At 41.4% G+C, this 20,641-nt stretch overlaps 1 protein-coding gene across 2 annotated transcripts in view; it reads right to left on the bottom strand.

The window, feature by feature from the left end:
* nfat5b (nuclear factor of activated T cells 5b) overlaps positions 1–20,142 on the bottom strand; it is a 131,371-nt gene extending 111,229 nt beyond the window's left edge. Inside the window, exon 1 of one of the 2 annotated variants that reach the window (XM_078400795.1) lies at positions 19,840–20,142. In XM_078400795.1, the coding sequence (XP_078256921.1) occupies positions 19,840–19,912 (73 nt within the window). In that variant the 5' untranslated portion in view covers positions 19,913–20,142. Of the gene's footprint in view, positions 1–19,001; positions 19,054–19,839 lie in introns of those variants that run through there. The other variant, XM_078400796.1, reaches the window with a different exon arrangement.
* Between the last annotated feature and the right edge of the window lie 499 nt (positions 20,143–20,641).

The following is a 20,641-nucleotide window of genomic DNA, read 5'->3' as shown; positions in this document are numbered from 1 at the left end:
TCTGGTTCTTGATTCCCCAACCTGGGTAAAATACTTTGTGTATTCACCCTATCTATCTATGTCACTCATGGTATTAAGCACCTCTACATGATTACTCTTCAGCCTCCTGCGCTCCAAAGAATAAAGTTCTAGTCTACCCAACTTTTCTCGATAGCTCAGACCCTCGTGTCCGGGCAACATCCTTGTAAATTTTCTCTGCACTCTTTCTAGCTGAATGACATTCTTTCTATAACATGCTAATCAAAACGGAACACAGTACTTCAAATGCATCCTCACCAGCATCTTATACAATTGTAACATAATGTCCCAATTTATATATTCAATACCGTGACTGATGAAGGCCAATGTACCAAAAGTCTTTACCACCCTATCTACCTGTGATGGGAACATAGTTCAGGGAAGTATGTACCCGAATTCCTAGATACCTCTGCTCTATATTGTATTAAGCAATAGTAATATATGTGCATCATAACGTGCCAATTTTTCCATGGTCAGGTCTGGTTTTCATTTTATATGCAGGCAGCATTTTTGCATCGGAACTATGTTAGTAGGAATTAATGGGTCCTTTTCAGAATGGCAGGCAGTGACTAGTGGGGTGCCGCAAGGCTCGGTGCTGGGAGCCCAGTTGTTTACAATATATATTAACGATTTAGACGATAGAATTATATGTAACGTCCCTAAATTTGCGGGTGACACAAAGCTAGGTGGCAGTGTGAGCTGCGAGGAGGATGCTATGAGGTTGCAGGGTGACTTGGATAGGTTGGGTGAGTGGGCAGATGCATGGCAGATACAGTATAATGTGGATAAAGGTGAGTTTATCCACTTTGGTGGCATGAACAGGAAGGCAGATTATTATCTGAATGGTGTCAGGTTAGGAAAAGGGGAGGTACAACGAGACCTGGGTGTGCTTGTACATCAGTCGCTGAAAGTAAGCATGCAGGTACAGCAGGCAGTGAAGAAAGCCAATGGCATGTTGGCCTTCAATGCGAGAGGATTTGAGTTTAGGAGCAAGGAGGTCCTACTGCAGTCAGGGCCGTCTTAACGCATGGGCCTGATGGGCACTTGCCCGGGGGCCCACGAGCATAGGGGCCCCATGCTGATCTGTGTATGTTAAGTGACTTGCAATAAATAAATACTACTTTAAAAATGTAGGTTCAATAAGTGCTTTTTTCGCAACATTTTCGGTCACTAAGTGCTTCTCACAGCGATCTGTAAGTGCTTTTCACAACAATGTAGCACCCTAAGTCCATCGCTAAGTGCTTTTCGGTAAGTGCTTTTCGCCGGCACGACGGGGGGGGGGCTGGTAGGGAAAGGGGGGTGGGGGAGAGTAACGGTAGGGGCCCCAGTACACTGCTTTGCCCGGCGGCCCATAATGCTGTAAAAACGGCCCTGACTGCAGTTATACAGGGCCCTGGTGAAACCGCACCTGGAGTATTGTGTGCAATCTTGGTCTCTTAATTTGAGGAAGGACATTATTGTTATTGAGGGAGTGCAGCGTAGGTTCACCAGGTTAATTTCCGGGATGGCAGGACTGACGTATGATGAAAGAATGAGTCGACTGAGCTTGTATTCGCTGGAATTTAGAAGGATGAGGGGGGATCTTATAGAAACATATAAAATTCAGAGGATTGGACAGGGTAGATGCAGGAAAAATGTTCCCGATGTTGGAGTCCAGAACTAGGAGTCACAGTTTAAGAATTATGGGTAGGCCATTTAGGACTGAGATGAGGAAAAACCTATGCACCCAGAGAGTTGTGAATCTGTGGAATTCTCTGCCACAGAAGGCAGTGGAGGCCAATTCACTGGATGTTTTCAAGAGAGAGTTAGATTTAGCTCTTAGAGCTAAGGGAATCAAGGGATATGGGGAGAAAGCCAGAATGGGGTACTGATTTTGGATGATCAGCCATGATCATATTGAAGGGCAGTGCTGGCTCGAAGGCTGAATGGCCTACTCCTGCACCTATTTTCGATGTTTCTATGTTTCCATGATTTGTCATGTTCACATGAACTATCGTCATTGTTTTTACTTCTCTGCTTACCTCTAAATATTCAATTAATAAAACATCAGCTTTCCTCTATACCATGACATTTTATCATTCTTCTTATGTATTGATACAAATGTGATCAAAGTGCATTTGCTGTCCTTCAATTCAAACTTTGCATTTGTGTGCAACTGAACATCCATTCACAAATCTTTACATGATCTAATCAATTAAAACATTCACTAATCGTTAGCTATTTCAATCCAGTGTTGTTCTTACTCCACGGGTCAAGGGTGAACATGTTAGTTCCCAATGTTTACTTTGATAAGCAAGGTTGGCTTATACTTGTGGAAAATCTATCTGTAAAATAACTTTTTGCAATATAACTTCAGAGGAAAAACTGCAATCAATTAAGGCTCAATGTCACGTTTTATAAGATACAAATAAAGCAGGCCAATAATTACAGGTCTGCATTCCTCCAAATCTCCTTTTGTATTTCATCTCTGAAAGCAACCTAAGCATTTACAAATATACTTGACAAACATGGGTAATTATTTGGCAAAAACAAAATTGTCTTCCAAGCTTAGGAATGCTATATATTTTTGGAAAATCTATTTCTGTTGCAGGACTAATAAAAACTGACGGGTCTCAACCCCAAATGTCACCCATTCCTTCTCTCCAGAGATGCTCCCCATCCCACTGAGTTACTCCTTCCAATAAAAACGACATTCATTTTGAAGCAAACATTTGTTGCACCCAGCACAAAACAAGTTAATCAAAAACAAATTAAAACCTGGTGCGCCAGATCACAGTGATCAGAGCCCAAAGTCCAGAAGTTCCTACACTCCTGTACTTGCCTGGTCTGGATTCCGAGGGCTGATGTTGCTAAACCTCTGGATGCTGGAAGTCAGTGCATAGTCTTTAATAGAAGACAAAGCTGGGGTGGAGTCGAGAGGAAGCAGTTTGCTGGCCCTATACCTTTACTTGTATTTTTATGAACATAAATTTTATTTTGAAGGGGGGCTAAATGACCACACAATAGAAGGATATGTTGATGGAGTTACACAAAGAGAGAAGGCTCAGTGGGTATGTCGAACTGTTGAAAAATTACCCATTTCCGTAAATACTTTGTTATAACTAACCATATAACTTATAAATTATATTGCATCTCCCTGAAGTAATTTATTGATAAAGTCTCAAGATTTCTATGATTTTAATTGCCAAGTTTACTACTTCTTAAATTGGAATGTAAAGTTAAATTAATTGATATCAGCATGTGCTAGTGTTATACTATTTCTGGAATAACACCAAAGCTAAAACTGCTCTTTGGCAGAGCTTCAGCAATTTCCATTCAGAGTTCAATGATGTACTGTAAACATTTGAAAAATCTACATTTAGGAACCAGTGTTTATGGAAGACTTCCCACAAAGCAAGCCTTTCAACAGAAACTTTAGGAATAAGTTGCAAAAGGGACAAAACTAGCCTCGCAATTATTGTGCATTTAAAATTTTACTAAATCAAATCATGTCCAAGAGCAAAAATTTGTCCTAAGACCAGAGGCATTAGAAATTGATAATAATGTAATTGGCCTAACAACTACAAACACGATTAATTTGAACCACACCATTTTTTTTTCCACAAGCAAAAACAGTCCATTTCAGAAAAATATCCACAAGACCACAACCAAGGCAGCAACTCAAAAACTCATGCAGCATTTTTTTTTAAACCCAGCAAGAAACGCTACACAGCAGATGAACGGTAAATGGATTTACTTTAGAAAACATTGTGGAATGCTTCACAATGCATGTGAGATGCAGTTTAATGTGGAAAGATGTGAGGTTATCCACTTTGGTGGAAAGAACAGGAAGGCAGATTATTATCTGAATGGTGTCAAGTTAGGAAATGGGGAAGTACAAAGAGATCTGGGTGTCCTTGTTCAGCAGTCACTTAAAGTTAGCATGCAGGTACAGCAGGCAGTGAAGAAAGCTAATGGCATATGACAAGAGGAGTTAAGTATAGGAGCAAAGAGGTCCATCTGTAGTTGTACAGGGCCCTAGTGAGATCGCACCTGGAGTACTGTGTGCAGTTTTGGTCTCCAAAATGTGAGGAAGAATATTCTTGCTATTGAGGGCGTAGGTTCACTAGGTTAATTCCTGGAATGGCGGGACTGTCGTATGTTGAAAGACTGAAGCGTCTCGGCTTGTATACGCTGGCATTTAGAAGGATGAGAGGGGATCTTATTGAAACATGTAAGATTATTAAGGGATTGGACACATTAGAGGCAGGAAACATGTTCCCAATGTTGGGGGAGTCCAGAACCAGGGGCCACAGTTTAAGAATAAGGGGTAGGCCATTTAGAACAGAGATGAGGAAAAACTTTTTCAGTCAGAGTTGTAAATCTGTGGAATTCTCTGCTTCACAAGGCAGTGGAGGCCTATTCTCTGGATGCGTTCAAGAGAGAGCCAGATAGAGCTCTTAAAGATAGCGGAGTCAGGGGGTATGGGGAGAAGGCAGGAACGGGGTACTGATTGTGAATGATCAGCCATGATCACATTGAATGGTGGTGCTGGCTCGAAGGGCCAAATGGCCTACTCCTGCACCTATTGTCTATTGTCTATCCTGACCCTAGTCTGAAGGACTGAATTATGTGATTTAGGTTCACATTGAGTCTGCTGTTAATACTTTCTCTGGATGTTTTGTAGTTTTAAAGCAAAGCCTTTTATTTACAAATATAGTCTATTCGATGGTGCCCGTGCATCGGAGAAATGGAGGAAGTATTGATTGGGCACTTCCGAATCAGTAACAGAGTCACAGAGCCATTCGCCTCATCTTATCGAACATAATACTAATCCAATTTAATCCAAGGTAACAGGTCTGAAGCCCTTTCCACATTGGCATTTCAAATGCTCATCTCAAATTAATGTTGCACAAGAACCTACTGTCACAAATCACTCAAGCAGTGCATTCCAAACTCCAACCACTCTCTGCTTGCAAAAATTCTTCCTCCGAACTGCTTTACACTTCTCACGTCTTATGCAAAATCCATGCCCTCCATTCTTATATACTTCTGTTATAAGGAGAAGTTCGTACTACTCACCCTATCTATGTCCGACATACTTTTGTACACCTCTACTAGATCTACTCTTCAGCTTCCTTCCCTTCAAGGAGACCAATCTCTGCCTATCCAGTCTCTCTTCATAATTAAAGTGCTCCATGGACAAAAACGCAAGTAGTCTTATCAGCACGTTTGCAGACTACATTAAAAAAAAGTGGAATTGTGTCTTGTGAGAAAGGTTGTTGAAGGATACAGAAGGATATTGGTTAGTTGTTAATTGGGATGGAGAATTGACAGATGTAGTTTAATCCGGACAAGTGTGAGGTGGTCTATTTTAGCAAGTCAAATGCACGAGGAAGGTTTATAGTAAATGGAAGGACCCTTGAGAGCTTTAATATATCTTGGGTTGCAATCCCATAGCTCCTTGAAAGTAGATAGGATGGTAAAGAAGTCATACCGCTTGTCTGCTTCCATGAGTTGGAGCATTGAGTATAAACGTTGGCAGGGCATGTTCAGCTTTATAAAATTGTGGCTTGGATATAGTTGGAGTTCTGTGTTCCGTTCCGGTTGCTGCATTACAGAAAGTGGAGGCTTTGGAGAGCATGCAGAAGAGGTTCACCAGGATGTTGTGTGGATTGGAATGTATTAACTATAAGGAGAAGTTCAACAAATTTGCTTTGTTTTCACTGGAGCATAGGATGCTGAAGGGATACCTGATAGAAGTGTTTTAAATTATGAGAGGGATAGATAGGATAGTGGTCAAAGTCTTTTTACCAGATGGAAATATCAAATACTAAATGGGCATAGGTTTATGATGAGAGTAGGGAAGTTGAGAGGAAAGTTATGAGGTACAATCAAACAGAAAAATAAACCTCTTTGACCCCCTCTTTTTGTGTTCTTCAAGGATTTGGCTTTTCAGAGAGTCCTCGGATGCTTATCCTGCACAAATTGAGGTTTAAAATTATGATTCTCCAGAGGACTATTGAAGGTGTCATCTTTCAGATAGGATATCGCACTCGGGGCCCATTCTACCCTCTCATTCACCTGAGGTGATGTCCGGTGATGTCACAGACTACTCTGAATAGAAGGAGAATTATTCCCAATAAGTTTACCAGTATTTGTCCCTTCGTTGTATCCCAACCTTTACCCGAAACATTACCCTAAACATTCATTCCCTCCCTCCACTGCCAACATGCGATGGCAGCAGTGTGCACATCTAAAAAACAGCAAGTGCAGAAATTTGATTGTTCTTCTTCAGCAGTTTCTCCTAAACCCAAGGCTTCTACAGTCAAGGAGGACAAGGGCTGAAGGTACATGGGAATACCACAAACTACAGGTAGCCCTTCAAATTGCACACCATTCAGGTTTGGAAATATAACTGCCTCTTTCATTGTCACTGGGTGGAAATCCTGAAATTCCCTCTCCAACATAATCCTGAGTACTTTCACCAGAAAGAGGGCAGTGGTTGAAGATTGTGTTACACCACTCCTTGCTAAAGGTCAATGAGGCATGGATAATAAATGAAACAATAAATGAATAAATAAATGATAAATAATAAATGGGATAGAAAGATAGGATTTTGTACAGCGAGTTAAACAGATGAGTTGGAAAAAGAGATCAAATCATTGTCATTACATTTCACAGCAAATTCATATCTGCACCAAGATTTCCTAAAAACTAGTCGTTATATTGTAGTGGAATAATTACTGTCCCACCTCTGCACTTTTGTCATTATATGAAAGAGATATTCAGTTGCTTCATAAAGTATTCTCATAATCAACAACTGCTTTTAGATAATAAAACCAGAGGACACCCACATCAGGTAGCTTTTGGACGTGAGCTTATCTGTGCATGTACCATGTTGCTACATTTTCTTACAACAAAGAAGGCAGTCATCTAGTCTATGCTGTCTCAAGTAATCCCATTCCCCTATTCATTTTCCCTTTAACCTCTTCCTCCATATTCCTATTAATTCTACTACCCACTTACATTAAAGACATTTTACAATGGCCAATTAGCATATGTATTTGTCATTAATATAGACAAATGGATACTGCTCAACCTTGTTGCCTATGCAAAACATGTAAAACAAGGAACATGTTATCACCATGTGCAAAACTCATTAGCCAGGAATTCATCACCTGATCCAGTTCTACATTTATGTAGCCAAGATCAAACAATAGTATCAGACCAAAAGTAATTGTCAGAATTGTTCAAAATAAAGAGAGTTTAGAATTTAATTCCAATCCAAAAATCACATCCGATATCTTTCCTCTTCTTACTCCACATGTACAATTACAGAATGGATGCTAACCATAACCAATTTCCTGTCCACTAAACCTGTGCATTAAGACCTCTATACTATTAAAGTGACTGATATTCAAAAGCTATTTTGCCCTGGAATACAAGGCTTGAAAATTGGTCATGGGTTGAACAGTTAATATTTCATGACTCTTAAATCTCATTCAGCATCATCCCAAACATTTTCAACACCATTTATATTTTCCTTTTTGTGTGTTATTTTTAAGATGTACGCCATTAATTTGCCATTTTTTTACCCAAATATATAATTTATTCAAATAATTATTTCTCATCTGAACCTGGCTTCTGTTCAAAATTGAATTCATTTGCACATTTGGCCTCTCAATTTGGATTCAGGCTCAAAGTAAATGAAATAATGAGAAAGCGCATTGGTCTGAAATAATCATCAAGCTCCAAGGCACACCACTCATAGATAGAATTATTTTTATCCTTTAACCATCTTTTTAATCCATTCTCAGAGTTCATTCCAAATCATATAAATAATCACAAAAGTTTCTTCTGACAATTTTTTACATGACTAAAGAACGTGAGGATATTATTTCCCCTGTAAATTGTCCCTAGTGTGTAGAACAATGCTAATGTACGTGATGATCGCTAGTCGGCATGAACTCGGTGGGCTGAAGGGCCTGTTTCCATGCTGTAATTCTAAAGTCCAAAACATAAGATCCTGAGAGGTCTTGAGGGGGCAGAAAGTCTTACAGAAAGCGGTTTCTCTTATTGGAGAAACTAGAATCTTGGGCCATAGTTTGAATACAAGTCTTTAGAACTTCCTTTCTCAAACGATGGTGGAAGCAGAGGTAGCTAGGTAGATAGAATGTGGTGATAGGGTTATGATCAGATCAGCCATAAACTTATTAAATGGCGGTGCAGGCTTGCGGGGCCAGGATGTCAAGATAGTCTTACTCCTGCTACTCATTAGCATCCTCCTGAATGAGTAACTCAGTACACAATTTAATAATGTCCCTGCAGTGTGCCTTGTGATATTTTACCATGTTAAAGATACAATGCAAATGCAAGTTGTTGTTAATGTTGTACAATGTTGAACTTTTGAACTGTGTGCAAACTAATTTCATCAGGACAGGCTTATGCTGATAAACAAGAAATACTGGTCAGCCAAGGAAAACGGCTGACATGATGTTGAGCTCTTCTTCCTGTGCTCACTTCTGAACTGAGGTGGGCTGAGCTGGAGGCCCTCATCCTGGACATTGGACGCGTTCTACCCCAAATTTGGAAATCCCGATCCACCTGGACAACTGCCTCTTACCCTCGCTTGATCTACTCATCACAAACTGCCAACATTCCATTAACCATCTCAATTTTTCCACTTCTATCACTCTCTCAAACTTAATCCCCATATTTACAGTAAGAACACCGATTTTCAGGTAACTGATGGTCCGCCCACCCCTATAAATCCAGGCAAAATAACGAGAGCTCAAGTTCGCATCCACAGATGGCATTGCGAGTGATGATCGCTCTTTCTGGTCGTGTCGTGTCCCTCTGTCATGAAAGAATCAACTATGCTCTTAATCTTCTGTCCCGTTTCACAATAACAATACTGTAAACCCTTGTTTTAACTACCCGCTTATAATAGATGTCGGATATAGTGGACAGACCCGCCAACCCATTCCCAGCTCGCACCGTACCTCTGGCCGTTTAGAGCCCCAGCTTCCAACCCCACTCCCGACTCGCAAGGTGCACTCACCACAAGGACAAAGTGCTGATTAATTCAGTGGGTCAGGATCTCTGGAGAACATGGATAGGTGACATAGGGACCATTCCTCAGACTGATTCAGTCAGCTATTACTCCAGCACTGCATCGTTCCACTTTAAAACGAGGCGCCAATGTCGCTAGACTGCACCAGTGAGCCCTTCTTCATCAGTTCATACGGCTGTAGTTGCGGCTCACGTCGTGGCCCCTGTGGTCGGTCAGCATGGGGCTCCCTCCCCTCTCTTCGCTTCCAAGGTGGAATATATCGGCGACTCTGGGGGAGAAGCTGGAAGTGGCGGAAGTTGGGGGGGGGGGGGGGGGAGGGGGGGAGAAGGGGGCAGCGACCCAAAGAAAGTTCTGTCTCCAGGGGCTATAACATGAGCTGCAACAACATCCGTGCCACCAGAACATGCAGTGGGTAAAGAAGGGCTCACTGATGCACTTTGAGAGTCGAGAGTGGGGTCAAACGCCAATGCTCTAATCGGCGGGGAGATGGTGGGACCTAGGGATGGGTCTGCAGGTCATTCCATACACATTCAGTTTATATTTTATATTTGTTTTAATTAAGTTTCTGGCATTCCACGGTGCTTTACAGACTCATGAGGAGTATCATTAGTGGGCAGGGGTGTAATGTTTCATTATCACGTGACCTCCGTTGGTCCAGAAAAACAAATAATCCAGAAAGGCTCTGGAACTGAGGGTGCCAGAAAATCAGTGTTCAACGTGTATTGTTATTTGGCCAATTGAGCTCTACCTCAGAGATTGAACATTAGCTCTCTGACACCAACTAATATAATCCACTAGACCATGAGCCCACCCAAGTCTGACTATAGTCTCCGATACTAACACCGACTTCGTTTCATTAGAAGGTATTTATTCACAAAATGCTGGAGTAACTCAGAAGGTCAGGCAGCATCTCTGGAGAGAAGGAATGGGTGACGTTTCGGGTCGAGACCCTTCTTCAGGTTTCATTAGGAAACCTTTCCTCCACAGCCTCCAAACCTGCATAGGCCATTTCTTACTATTCAATCAGGACAAACTTGTTAGGCACTTTGCTCTAACCTATTCTTCTCACAGAGAACAATTTTTTACTTTCTGGTTTTACCATTTTTCCCAGCGCCTGGGGTTCCTCTCTCGATTATTTCTTTCCTTGTCCAGTTTGCTTCCTGCTTACCTCTGACACTTTCAGATCTCCTGATCCCAAGTGGCTTATCTTCATTTTGGACACCCGATCCCTCTACACCTTCACCTCTCACCAGGATGACCCAAGGACATTTCACTTCTTGAAAGGACACTTAATCCAGCCCCATGCACCATTACACTCTTGCACAGAATAACTTCTCCTTTAACTCTACTCTCTTTTCCCAAACCAAAGATGAAAATGTGGGAACTAGCAAGGGTTAAAGCTTCATCTGTCTCTTTATGTAGGTCTGTGAGCCTCATTTCAGTGGTTGGGAAACTATTGTAGAGGATTCTTCAAGAAAGGATTTACTTCGAATTAGAAGAGAATGAGTCAAATTAAAGACAGTACTGTACTTTACTGATGGGCTTTATACTGGGTTTTCCTAACTCGATCGAGTTTTTCGAGGAGATGACGAAGGTAATGCATGAGGGTAGGGCAGTGGATGTTGGTAATGCATGAGGGTAGGGCAGTACATGGTTTTAGCAAGGCATTTGATAAAGTACCCCGTGGCATGCTGACCCAGAAGGTAAAAATGCATGGGATTAATAACGACTTGGTCGCATGGATTTGGAACTGGATTACTGATACAAGACAAAGATCTGTAGTGGAAGGACAATATTCAGGCAGGTTGGTTGGTAGGTTTGCAGGTAACACCAAGATTGCTAGGCTCATGGGTTTGAGGAAGGCTGCCAAAGTATACAGCGGGATATAGGTCAGCTGCAAAAATGGGCAGAGAAATGGCAGATGAGGTTTAATCCAAGGAAGTGTCAGGTGTTGCACTTTGGGAGATCAAATGTAAAGGGAACATATACAATTAATGACCGACTGACCGAATGGTACCAGAACAACAACCTTGCTCTCAACATCAGCAAAACCAAGGAACTGATTGTTTACTTTAGAAGGGGAAGGGCGAGGATCCCCAAATGTATCTTCATTGACAGTAAGGTGGTGGAGAGTTAAATACTTCAAATTCCTGGGCGTGTATATCTCTGTAGATCTCAAGACTCAGCACATTGATGGAATCAAATAGAAAGCCAATCAAAGCCTCTACTTCTTGAGAAGATTCGGAACTTCTACATATGTACAGTAGAGAACATATTGACTGGTTATATCGCGGCCTGGTGCAGCAACTCATACACCCAAGAACTAAGATTGCAAAAAGTGGTGTGAACACTGCCCAGTTCATCATGGGTACTGACCTCCCCACTAAGGACTCGCTGCCACAGAAAGGCAGCCAGCACGAGAGACCACACCACCCTGGTCACGCTCTCATTTCACCCCTGCCATTGGGAAGAAGGTATAGGAGCCTGAAAACTGTAACATCCAGGTTCAGGAGCAGCTTTTTCCCAACAACCATCAAGCTATTTAACTCTACAACCTCCAACTAAAGTCAGAACTACATAGACGAGGGGAATTGTTTTTGTCCTTGCACTATTATTATTATTGTTTTATTTGTATTTTTATATACTGAACTTTTTTGTTGTGTAATATGGTGTTCACAGAGTACTATGTTTACATTTCTGTTGTACTGCTGCAAGAATGTCATTGTTCCATTTAGGGACATATGACAATAAAACACAAAGTAGACACAAAATGCTGGAGTAACTCAGCGGGACAGGCAGCATCTCTGGAGAGAAGGAATGGGGGACATTTTGGGCCGGCCCTTCTTCAGACTGATGTCACTGATCCTGACAATAAAACACTCTTGATGCCATGATGCAGCTTTATAGGACTTTGGTTAGGCCACATTTGGAGTAATGTGTGCAGTGCTGGTAATCCTATTACAGGAAGGATGTAGAGTCTTTGGAAAGGGTGCAGAGGAGATTTACCAGAATGATGCCTGGATTAGGGGGTATTAGGTACAGGGAGAGGTTGAACAGACTGTGATTGTTTTCTCTGGAATGCCGGATGTTGCTGGGAGACCTGACAGAAGTATATAAAATTATGAGAGGCATACATAGGGTAGACAGTCAGAATCTTTTCCCAGGATGGAAAAATCTAATACTAGAGGGCATAGCTTTAAGGTGAGTGGGGCAAAGATTAAAGGAGATGTGCAAGCAAGTTTTTTTTAAACACAAAGAGTGGTGAGTGACTGGAATGCACTGACAAGGGTGGTGGTTAAAGCAGATAGGTTCGTGGCATTTAAAAGCTTGCAGCCCAGTGGTATGAACATCGACTTCTCCAACTTTAGATAGTTCCTCTGTCCCTCTCGTCCTCTCCTCCTTCCCAGATCTCCCTCTATCTTCCTGTCTCCACCTATATCCTTCCTTTGTCCCGCCCCCCTGACATCAGTCTGAAGAAGGGTCTCGACCCGAAACGTCATCCATTCCTTCTCTCCCGAGATGCTGCCTGACCTGCTGAGTTATTCCAGCATTTTGTGAATAAATACCTTCGATTTGTACCAGCATCCACAGTTATTTTCTTATACTATATATATAAAAGACTTTTGGATATACATATGGATATGCAAAGGATGGATGGATATGGATTATATGTAGGTAGATAAGTGATGGTCTTGGCATTATGTTTGGCATTAACTGTGGGCCAAAGGCCTGTTCATGTGCTGTACCTTCTATGTTTTATGTTAATAACTGCCATGGTTTTTCACCTATCCAGAGGTTCAGCCCCAGATCACCTGGAGAAAAGAAGCATCACAAGGAGCACCTATAAGGTCCTGGCGCAGTCATCAACAACATGACCTGCATGTCCCGTCCTATCACAAAACGCATCTCCACATATTGTGAAGAAATTATAATTGATGACTTTCAATGTATTTGGCAGCAAGGCTTGTTAAACATATGCTCTTCAAAAATGCGCTAAGCACATGTATATTTCTTGCACAATTTTTCATTAGAACAATTCCATATTTATTAAAGAAAAGTAAAAAACAGAAAAGGATACAATGAATAGTTAACTTTGAAAATAGATAACTATTTATAACACCATATAAAATATATGGAAACCAGATACAATAGCATTATCACTCTGAGCAAACTGATAGCTATTCAGATATCACACTGTAGCTATTTTTAAACATGCAACATCAACGCACTTGGTTGATCCTGTTCCCTAGCAACTAACCTTTCCCTCTGTTACAGAAGTCTTGTATATTTTCCTGTCTCAAATATCTGGTACCAACATCATTTTTAATTCCACTGCATTTAAAAAGAGTGATTGCAGTGTACAAGTATAACATTTGAAATTACAAAATCTTGGGGTTTTTTGTAATAAAAATATGGCAAATAATACATTCCTGTAAATTCCTGGAAACAGACTGGTGTTGGGCTGGATGCAACCAACAACTAATGATTTTATAACCCTTTTCTATAAAATGGAATAATCACCCAAGTACTACACCGTTGAACAAAGGCTGTAGATCAATTCTATCTTTAAGAGTGTTGTAAACCTCCCACTCAATTAGGTTTGTAATTGACTACAAGTCAGTCATCCAAGTTCATAAAGAGCAAAAGCAACACAGACCATTGGGTTGTGATTAGGCTATGTGAAAACAAGTCGTAAACTGTTGGCTAAATTGTTCTCTGTCCACAAATATCAGCTGCATGGCAATATTTATAATGGAATAATATAAAGGGATCACAATGCCCATAAATTATCAGGCAACTATCTTAGCATCTCATGTGTACAATATTTCACTTTTGTGATAATGGACTTTTGTATCAAAGACTCAAAATGCTATCATTACAGTTTATAGACAGCTTGAAATTCAATTATGTTTAGGCTTATTATTGTCACATGTACAGAGATTGAATATATTATCTGAACAGCTTTTCAGATTGCCGATTTTTAAAAAAATAAAAAGGCTTATATTAACTTGTGGAATTTCAGGTAATTTTGTATATCATTGATATTGTCTGGTTTACCATAATGCTGAGATCTACAAATAGGATAACAAAACAATCACTCCCCCCCAGGCTGTTTATTGACGCAATCAAGGAAAAATGCACAATAGCCATTACAAATGTATTACCAACACAATTACACTATTCAAAATCAAGAGATACATGAAAAAGGTAATACTCATCCATATCATTCAACCAGTTTTTTCTTTTTTTCCTGAGAATAGGTATTTAGGAGTTCTTGCATAACAAAACGATAAACAAAAAGGTCACTAGTCCAAATCCTGATCTGTGCTAAGTTAGCTGTTAGGTACACAAATTCATGATGGGTATTGCAATTGCTTACTCAGGGAAGGAAGTATCAGCCAGGCTTTCCACTCACAACTGCCATTCATTGACAACTCCACTGATCTTACATTGGGGAAAAGATCACATTCGACCAATGACTATAGACCTAAACAGCTTACAATTTACTTTCTAGATTAATACATTACGTCCAACCACCTAATTGCGATAGTTAGGATCACATCGAATTGTGACCCAAAAGTTTATTATATTCAAAAGGAAATAAAAATAACAATCCAAAAAGGACTTTGTTCTTTCTTACAGTCCAATTCAATCCCTTGTTCAGGACAGACAAGCAACCCAGTTAAATTCTGCCAATACCACACTATAATAAGAGACCTGCAACAGTGATTTAGAATGGTTTTCCTCTTGATATTGTTTTCCTGTAGGGAAGCACCTGGCCCCATTTTTCACTTTGCCGGGATAATTCTGATTTCAAGTTTCGAATGCAGATGTCCGTAATTAAGAAACTAACTCCCAAACTCATTAAACACAATGAAACTCTTGAAGATAAAGCAATGATGTCAATCCCACTCAGGACAAGTCAGAGCCCCCACGGACGAGGTTGGGTCGAAGCTTCGAACAGAGTAGGGCCTCGGACAGGGCCTCGGGGTCGAGAAGGGACAAAGTGGACGGGCTGCATTGCGTGAGGGAACCGCCGACAACAAAGGAGGACCCGCCGGGGGGGGGGGGGGGGGGAAACGAAGCATGGATGAGTGCATTGGTCAACTTGGACAATAACAACACATACGTCGGGGTGTAGTTCACAGACTACAGCTCAGTGTTTAACACCATGATCCCCTCCAAGCTGGTTACCACGCAGGGAGTGGTGTCCTGTATAGGCTCCTCCTCCACACCCTGCACTTCCTCGCCCTGGTCCACCGTCTGAATACAAAGTGGCGGTCAGTGTTGTCTTTTGGTCGCGAGAGGGTCCCCAGTGGGTGTCTCTCTCTGCAGGGAATCTGCCCCTCTACATCGGGGACCTGGGGTGGAGGGTACTGCACTGAGGAGTCCCTTGCAACCTTTTTCTCTCACGGTTCAAACTCGCCAGCCGCCTGCCACCTTTGCGGGCTGCAAGAGTCTGTGTTCACGTGTATATGGTGTGTGAGGTTGAAGCCCTTCATCCAATACCTGAAGGGGCTGCTGCTTGCCTTCTGGCTGAACATCACACCCACCATCCTCATCTTTGGACACCCTGTGCATTGGGGAGAGGGTAGGGCCGAAGATGTCCTGGTTGGGTTGCTCCTGGGCCTGGCCAAGCTGGCCATCCGCGAGTCATGGCGCCAGGCAGAAGAGGGCTCTGCCCGAGCCGGCTGCCTGCCTCTTCTCTGGGGTTCCGTCCGCGCAGGGGTGGTACTTTCGATGGACTACTCGCTGTCCACAGGCGCCCTGGGGGATTTCCGGGACCGTTCGGCTCCGAGTGGGGTGGAAGTCATCCTCAATAAGGTTTGTAATATAGTTGTATATTAGTTTATTTAGTATATTTGTTTGTCTTGCATTATGGTGGTGGGTTTTGTTTTGATTTATTTCGTACTGTAAATACTATTGTAAATAATTGATTAAATAATTTTTGGTTAAAAAAAAGCTGGTTACCAAGCTCACAGAACTGGGTTTCTGGGCATCCCTCTAGATCCTCGACTTCCTCATCAACAGAACACAATCAGTACGAATTGGCAGCAGCACTTCATTTTCCATATTTAAGGAGGGGTTTGGTTGGATATGTACAAAGAACGTTTGCTAGTTTGATTCAGAGTTGACATACGAAGCAAGATTGAGGAGGCCTGGCCTATTCATTGGAGTATAGAAAACAGAGAGGAAATCTTGTGGAAATAAAAATCAGTTAGAGGTGGATTGACATGGTGAATGTTGAAATAATGGTCCCTAGCTTTGTGTAACTAGAAAAAGAGGGCATATTTTCAGGATAAGCAGTGGCGTAATATACTCACAGATAGGAGAAATTTCTACTCTCAAACAGTACTTAATCTTGGGAATTTTCTCTATCAGAGTGCAATGGAGGCAGAATCAATGAATATATTCAAGATGGAGACTGACAGAAATGTAAGCCACAAGGGTACCTGAAATAAGGGGAGAAAGGAATGGTTTTGTGAACAAGAATAATCAGCCATTTTCTTACCACCTAGCAGATCAGGCTTGAGGGGCCAACTGGCCTACTCCTGAACTTGTTTATAAATGTATACCATTCCTTACCCTTTTATCTCCACTAACCATTCTCCTTCTCACAACACCTTTCCATGCAACCACAGGAGGCGCAATATCAGTCCATTTATCCCTTCCATGTGAATCACTTGCACTTCTTCCCATTTAGTACATCGGTCGAAATTATCTGGTCCAGCAATCTCTCATGGTCTGGCATGTTTTGAATCTGAACTAATTAAATAATTCTAACCAAGACCTAACCTTAACACAGTTCAGCACAAATCTGTAGCTAACTAACTAACCTACCAGTGCAACCTCTGCAATCTCAGCCAACGGCGATCTCAGCTGACAGCATTCTGATTAGGGAAACTTTGGGATTACAGAGAGTTCTCGGAATCTTTATATCACCCAACCACGTCTACATTTAAAAAGAACACTTCTCCTGCTCAGAGGAAGAGAGTCAGGTACAATATCCATAGTCAGATCCCAAAGGTGCCAGAAAAAAGAGTTTCAACCTGTACTGCATCTGGTGCTCATGTGATCTTAGCTATGATGGAGAAACCAAATACAAATGTAGATGTCTTTCTATGAAACACCTCCAGTTTGCCTGCAAAGGCAATTCTGAGCTCCATGTGCATTTTAACTATCTATTTCACTCCAACTATGACTTCCATCATCTGCTCCAACAATATTTAACATAAGCCTGAGGAACAGCACATCATCTTTCATTGGACATATCGCAGTGCTTGGAACATAATGTTAGGTGACTGCCCATTTCCCTCCTCACCACAGCTGTGGTTGTACCTTTGTTTCAATTCATTTACATAAGAACAAAGGTCAGAATGGATGTGGTGGTGCTGTATAATATTATGACTCACTAAAAAAATAGCAGCAGCAGTTGACCATTTGGCCTTTTGAACCTGTTCCACCAATCATCAAGAACAGAGCTGATATTCTACCAACACACCATTTTCTTACATTATCCACATATCCATTGGTTCCCTTAATATACAGAAGTCCATCAAATGCTTATTTGATTGAATTTAATGACTGAGCCTCGACAATCCTCCACATTGACAATTACAAAGATTCACCATCAAGAAATCTAGTAACATCTCAGTTTTAAATAGCTTTGATCAGGGGCCATTGCCCCTGGTCCGAGATTCGAAACCATGGGAAATATCTTGTTTTCAATCTGTAGAACTCTGTAAGAATTATTTTTGTTGCAATGAGATCTCCTCCCCTTCATCTAAACTTCAATACAGGCCTAATCCACTCAATCTCCTTGCATATGGTACATTTGCCAGTCCTGTGAATTTTTGCTACCCATGCACTATGGCAAGTATATCCTTTTGTGGGCAAGATCATCAAAACTGCACTCCAAGCACAGCCTCATCAAGGCCCTATATATTTGCACCAAGACATCTTAATTCTTGTGCTCAAATCCTCTTGTAATAAAATCCAACATACCATTTGCCTGCCTGAAGTACCTGCATGTTAGGTTTCAGTGGGTTATGTTCAAGAACATCCAAGTCCCTTCAAATAAAAACAATATTCAATCTCTTGCCATTTAAAAATAACTTCACTTTTCTGTTTTGTGCACCAAAATGGATAATTTCACATTTTATGCCCTGATTCCTGCAGTTACCCCTTAGTCAGAGCCTGCCAGCTCAATGTTAATATGTTTCTTCATATTCTTTGCTTCCAGTAACCAATTCTCAACCCATGTTGGTTAATTACTTCCAACTCTATCTGCTTTATTCAGCTGACCAACCTCCTTAGAGAGCTGATTTAAAAGTCTTATCTATTCTACAAGTCACACCCTAAAGAAAATCCAGTAATACGTCAAACCCAATTGACACAAAATAAATCCATGCTCAATCCCATTGCCGGCAGTGGCCATGTTATGTTCACATGTCAATTTCTGCACATATCAGTAACACCTGTTTTCTATAGTAGCACAAATAGAAGTGCTCTACATACACTTACTATAATTATTCCATTTAATAATCACCCTAACCCTCCTCATAATTAAAGTACTGGAATATATACCTCATCAAGACGAAAGTATCATGAAAGATTTTATCATTATTAATGGCTTGAAAAACACTTTAAAAAATGTATGGAAGTATTTGAATAAAGTTGGATTTCCATAAGTCTGTTTATTCACAACCCAGGGAGCAGATATATACTTTGAGTTGTTTAGTAATCGCATCCTAAATATTCTAGAACTTGTTAGTTCCCCGTTTCCTCTCTTCCTCCTTTAAAATGTGGTAAAACATTTGCTGCTCTTCAAGCCATCGCAATAATTCCGCAAGCTTCACAATTTTGAAAGTTTACTTTTTTCCCCCAATGTGATTTCTAAATGTGATTTTTTTTCCTGTTTTCAAACCTTCTCCTCTAGGCAACGGACAATATGTTGATTTTTTGCTCTTCCAGCTACGATGAGGCGCTCTTCGTTTTAAACGTCAGTTCTGCTTCTCTTCTCGCAGATACTGATTGACCTGTTGACGGCTTCTCGTATTTCTGGGGGGGGGGGGGTTAACTTTTAATGCGTTGATTCTCCCTACAGATGATGAATGTTGCTGACTGGTGCTCGTATTTTCTGTTTATGCTTCATTACCCACCGTTAATCTCCCTACTAAATAGTTCCCTAATCTACAATTAGCCCATATGAAAAATAATACATAACGTTAAATGTTTGCAATGAAGAAATAAAACTGAACCATTTTTCAAACGGAATTGCAGTTTTGTTTTTGTAGTGTGACGTGGTTCCTCAGTAGATACAAGTAAAATCAACCCAATTTAAGTTGTAAATATCAAATCCACCTACCAAAAGAGGCAGATTATGATGGAACAGCCTACCCATTTGTCTTCGGCCTGAGCTACGATCCCTGACAGGTGGTTAGAAATGTCAATCACATATTTCCTCATCAAGTTAGGCTGCTTGGAGAAAGGAACGATTCAATACAAACTGAAAATATTTAATTTCCTATATGACGCTTTTGCTAAAAAGCCCACGCGTGCATTCCCATAATAAAGTGTACTAGAAATGACGTGCATTAAATCTAGATCTCAATGCACTTCCCATAACTGTCAGCTATTTCTCAGTTACGGCCTAAAGCTTGGGAAGGTTGGAAACCTTAAAAAATTACCTCAAACCATGCAATCTTCTACTTCACTCCCGAGGACAAGAAGTGAATAAAAGAGGTGATTAAATATCCCCTTACCTTTGGAATACGCACTCTTCGGCGAATTGAGATCCAAATCCCCGCTGAGGAGCGAAATGAAATCAGAGGGCATCACCTGGAACGGGGAGGAAGAGTCAAGACTCCTCCGACGGAATTGTTTAAAAAAAAATCTGCGTATTACTTTTAATTCAGGGTCGAGTCTCGTTAAAACTCTCCTTTCAAGGAAATAAATGTTCGTATTTCACTGTGTGTGCATTTGGTCCTCGGTGAAGCGAGTGTACAGTATGCCTTCGCGTACTGTATGTAGTCTGCTTTGCGCCGTGCTACATAGATGTCCCTGTGTACATCTCCACACAAGTGCTGGGCGATCGCGGGTTGGTCATTCACTGTCACTCGACGCCCCGCCCCCACTCCGTCGCCATCGCCAACGCTCGGCCCACGCTGAGCGCATGCGCGCACCTAGCCAGCCGACGCGCGCACCCGTCGTCAACCGTCGTCAACCAGCGCGCACATGCGCACTGCTGTCATCCTGACCCCCCCGCACTCCCGCCGGCCCAAGCGGCTGCGCGCGCAGCACTCAACCGGACCGAACGCACAGAGTGACTGCGTAGTTTCAACTCATATATTCCTCTTATTTGAATGTTTTTAATGTCAGTAGTTTGCAGTCTCTGTTAAAATTAAAGATGCTGAAAATTAAGGGGAAAAAAAAGTTAAGCTTGCACCGATTTTGTTTCGCCAATCCTTTAACTTCCTGAAGGATCTCAGCGTGCTCAAGTGTGAATTAAGAGAGCAAGTGTTGACAGACAATCTCTTCAAATGTCAATGCGAGGAACTTCCAGTT

Source organism: Rhinoraja longicauda, chromosome 6 (assembly GCF_053455715.1).
Source record: "Rhinoraja longicauda isolate Sanriku21f chromosome 6, sRhiLon1.1, whole genome shotgun sequence".
NCBI classification, from domain to species: Eukaryota; Metazoa; Chordata; class Chondrichthyes; order Rajiformes; family Arhynchobatidae; genus Rhinoraja; species Rhinoraja longicauda.
Note: the sequence above shows the minus strand (reverse complement) of the source record. Positions and strands in the feature narration are given on the sequence as shown.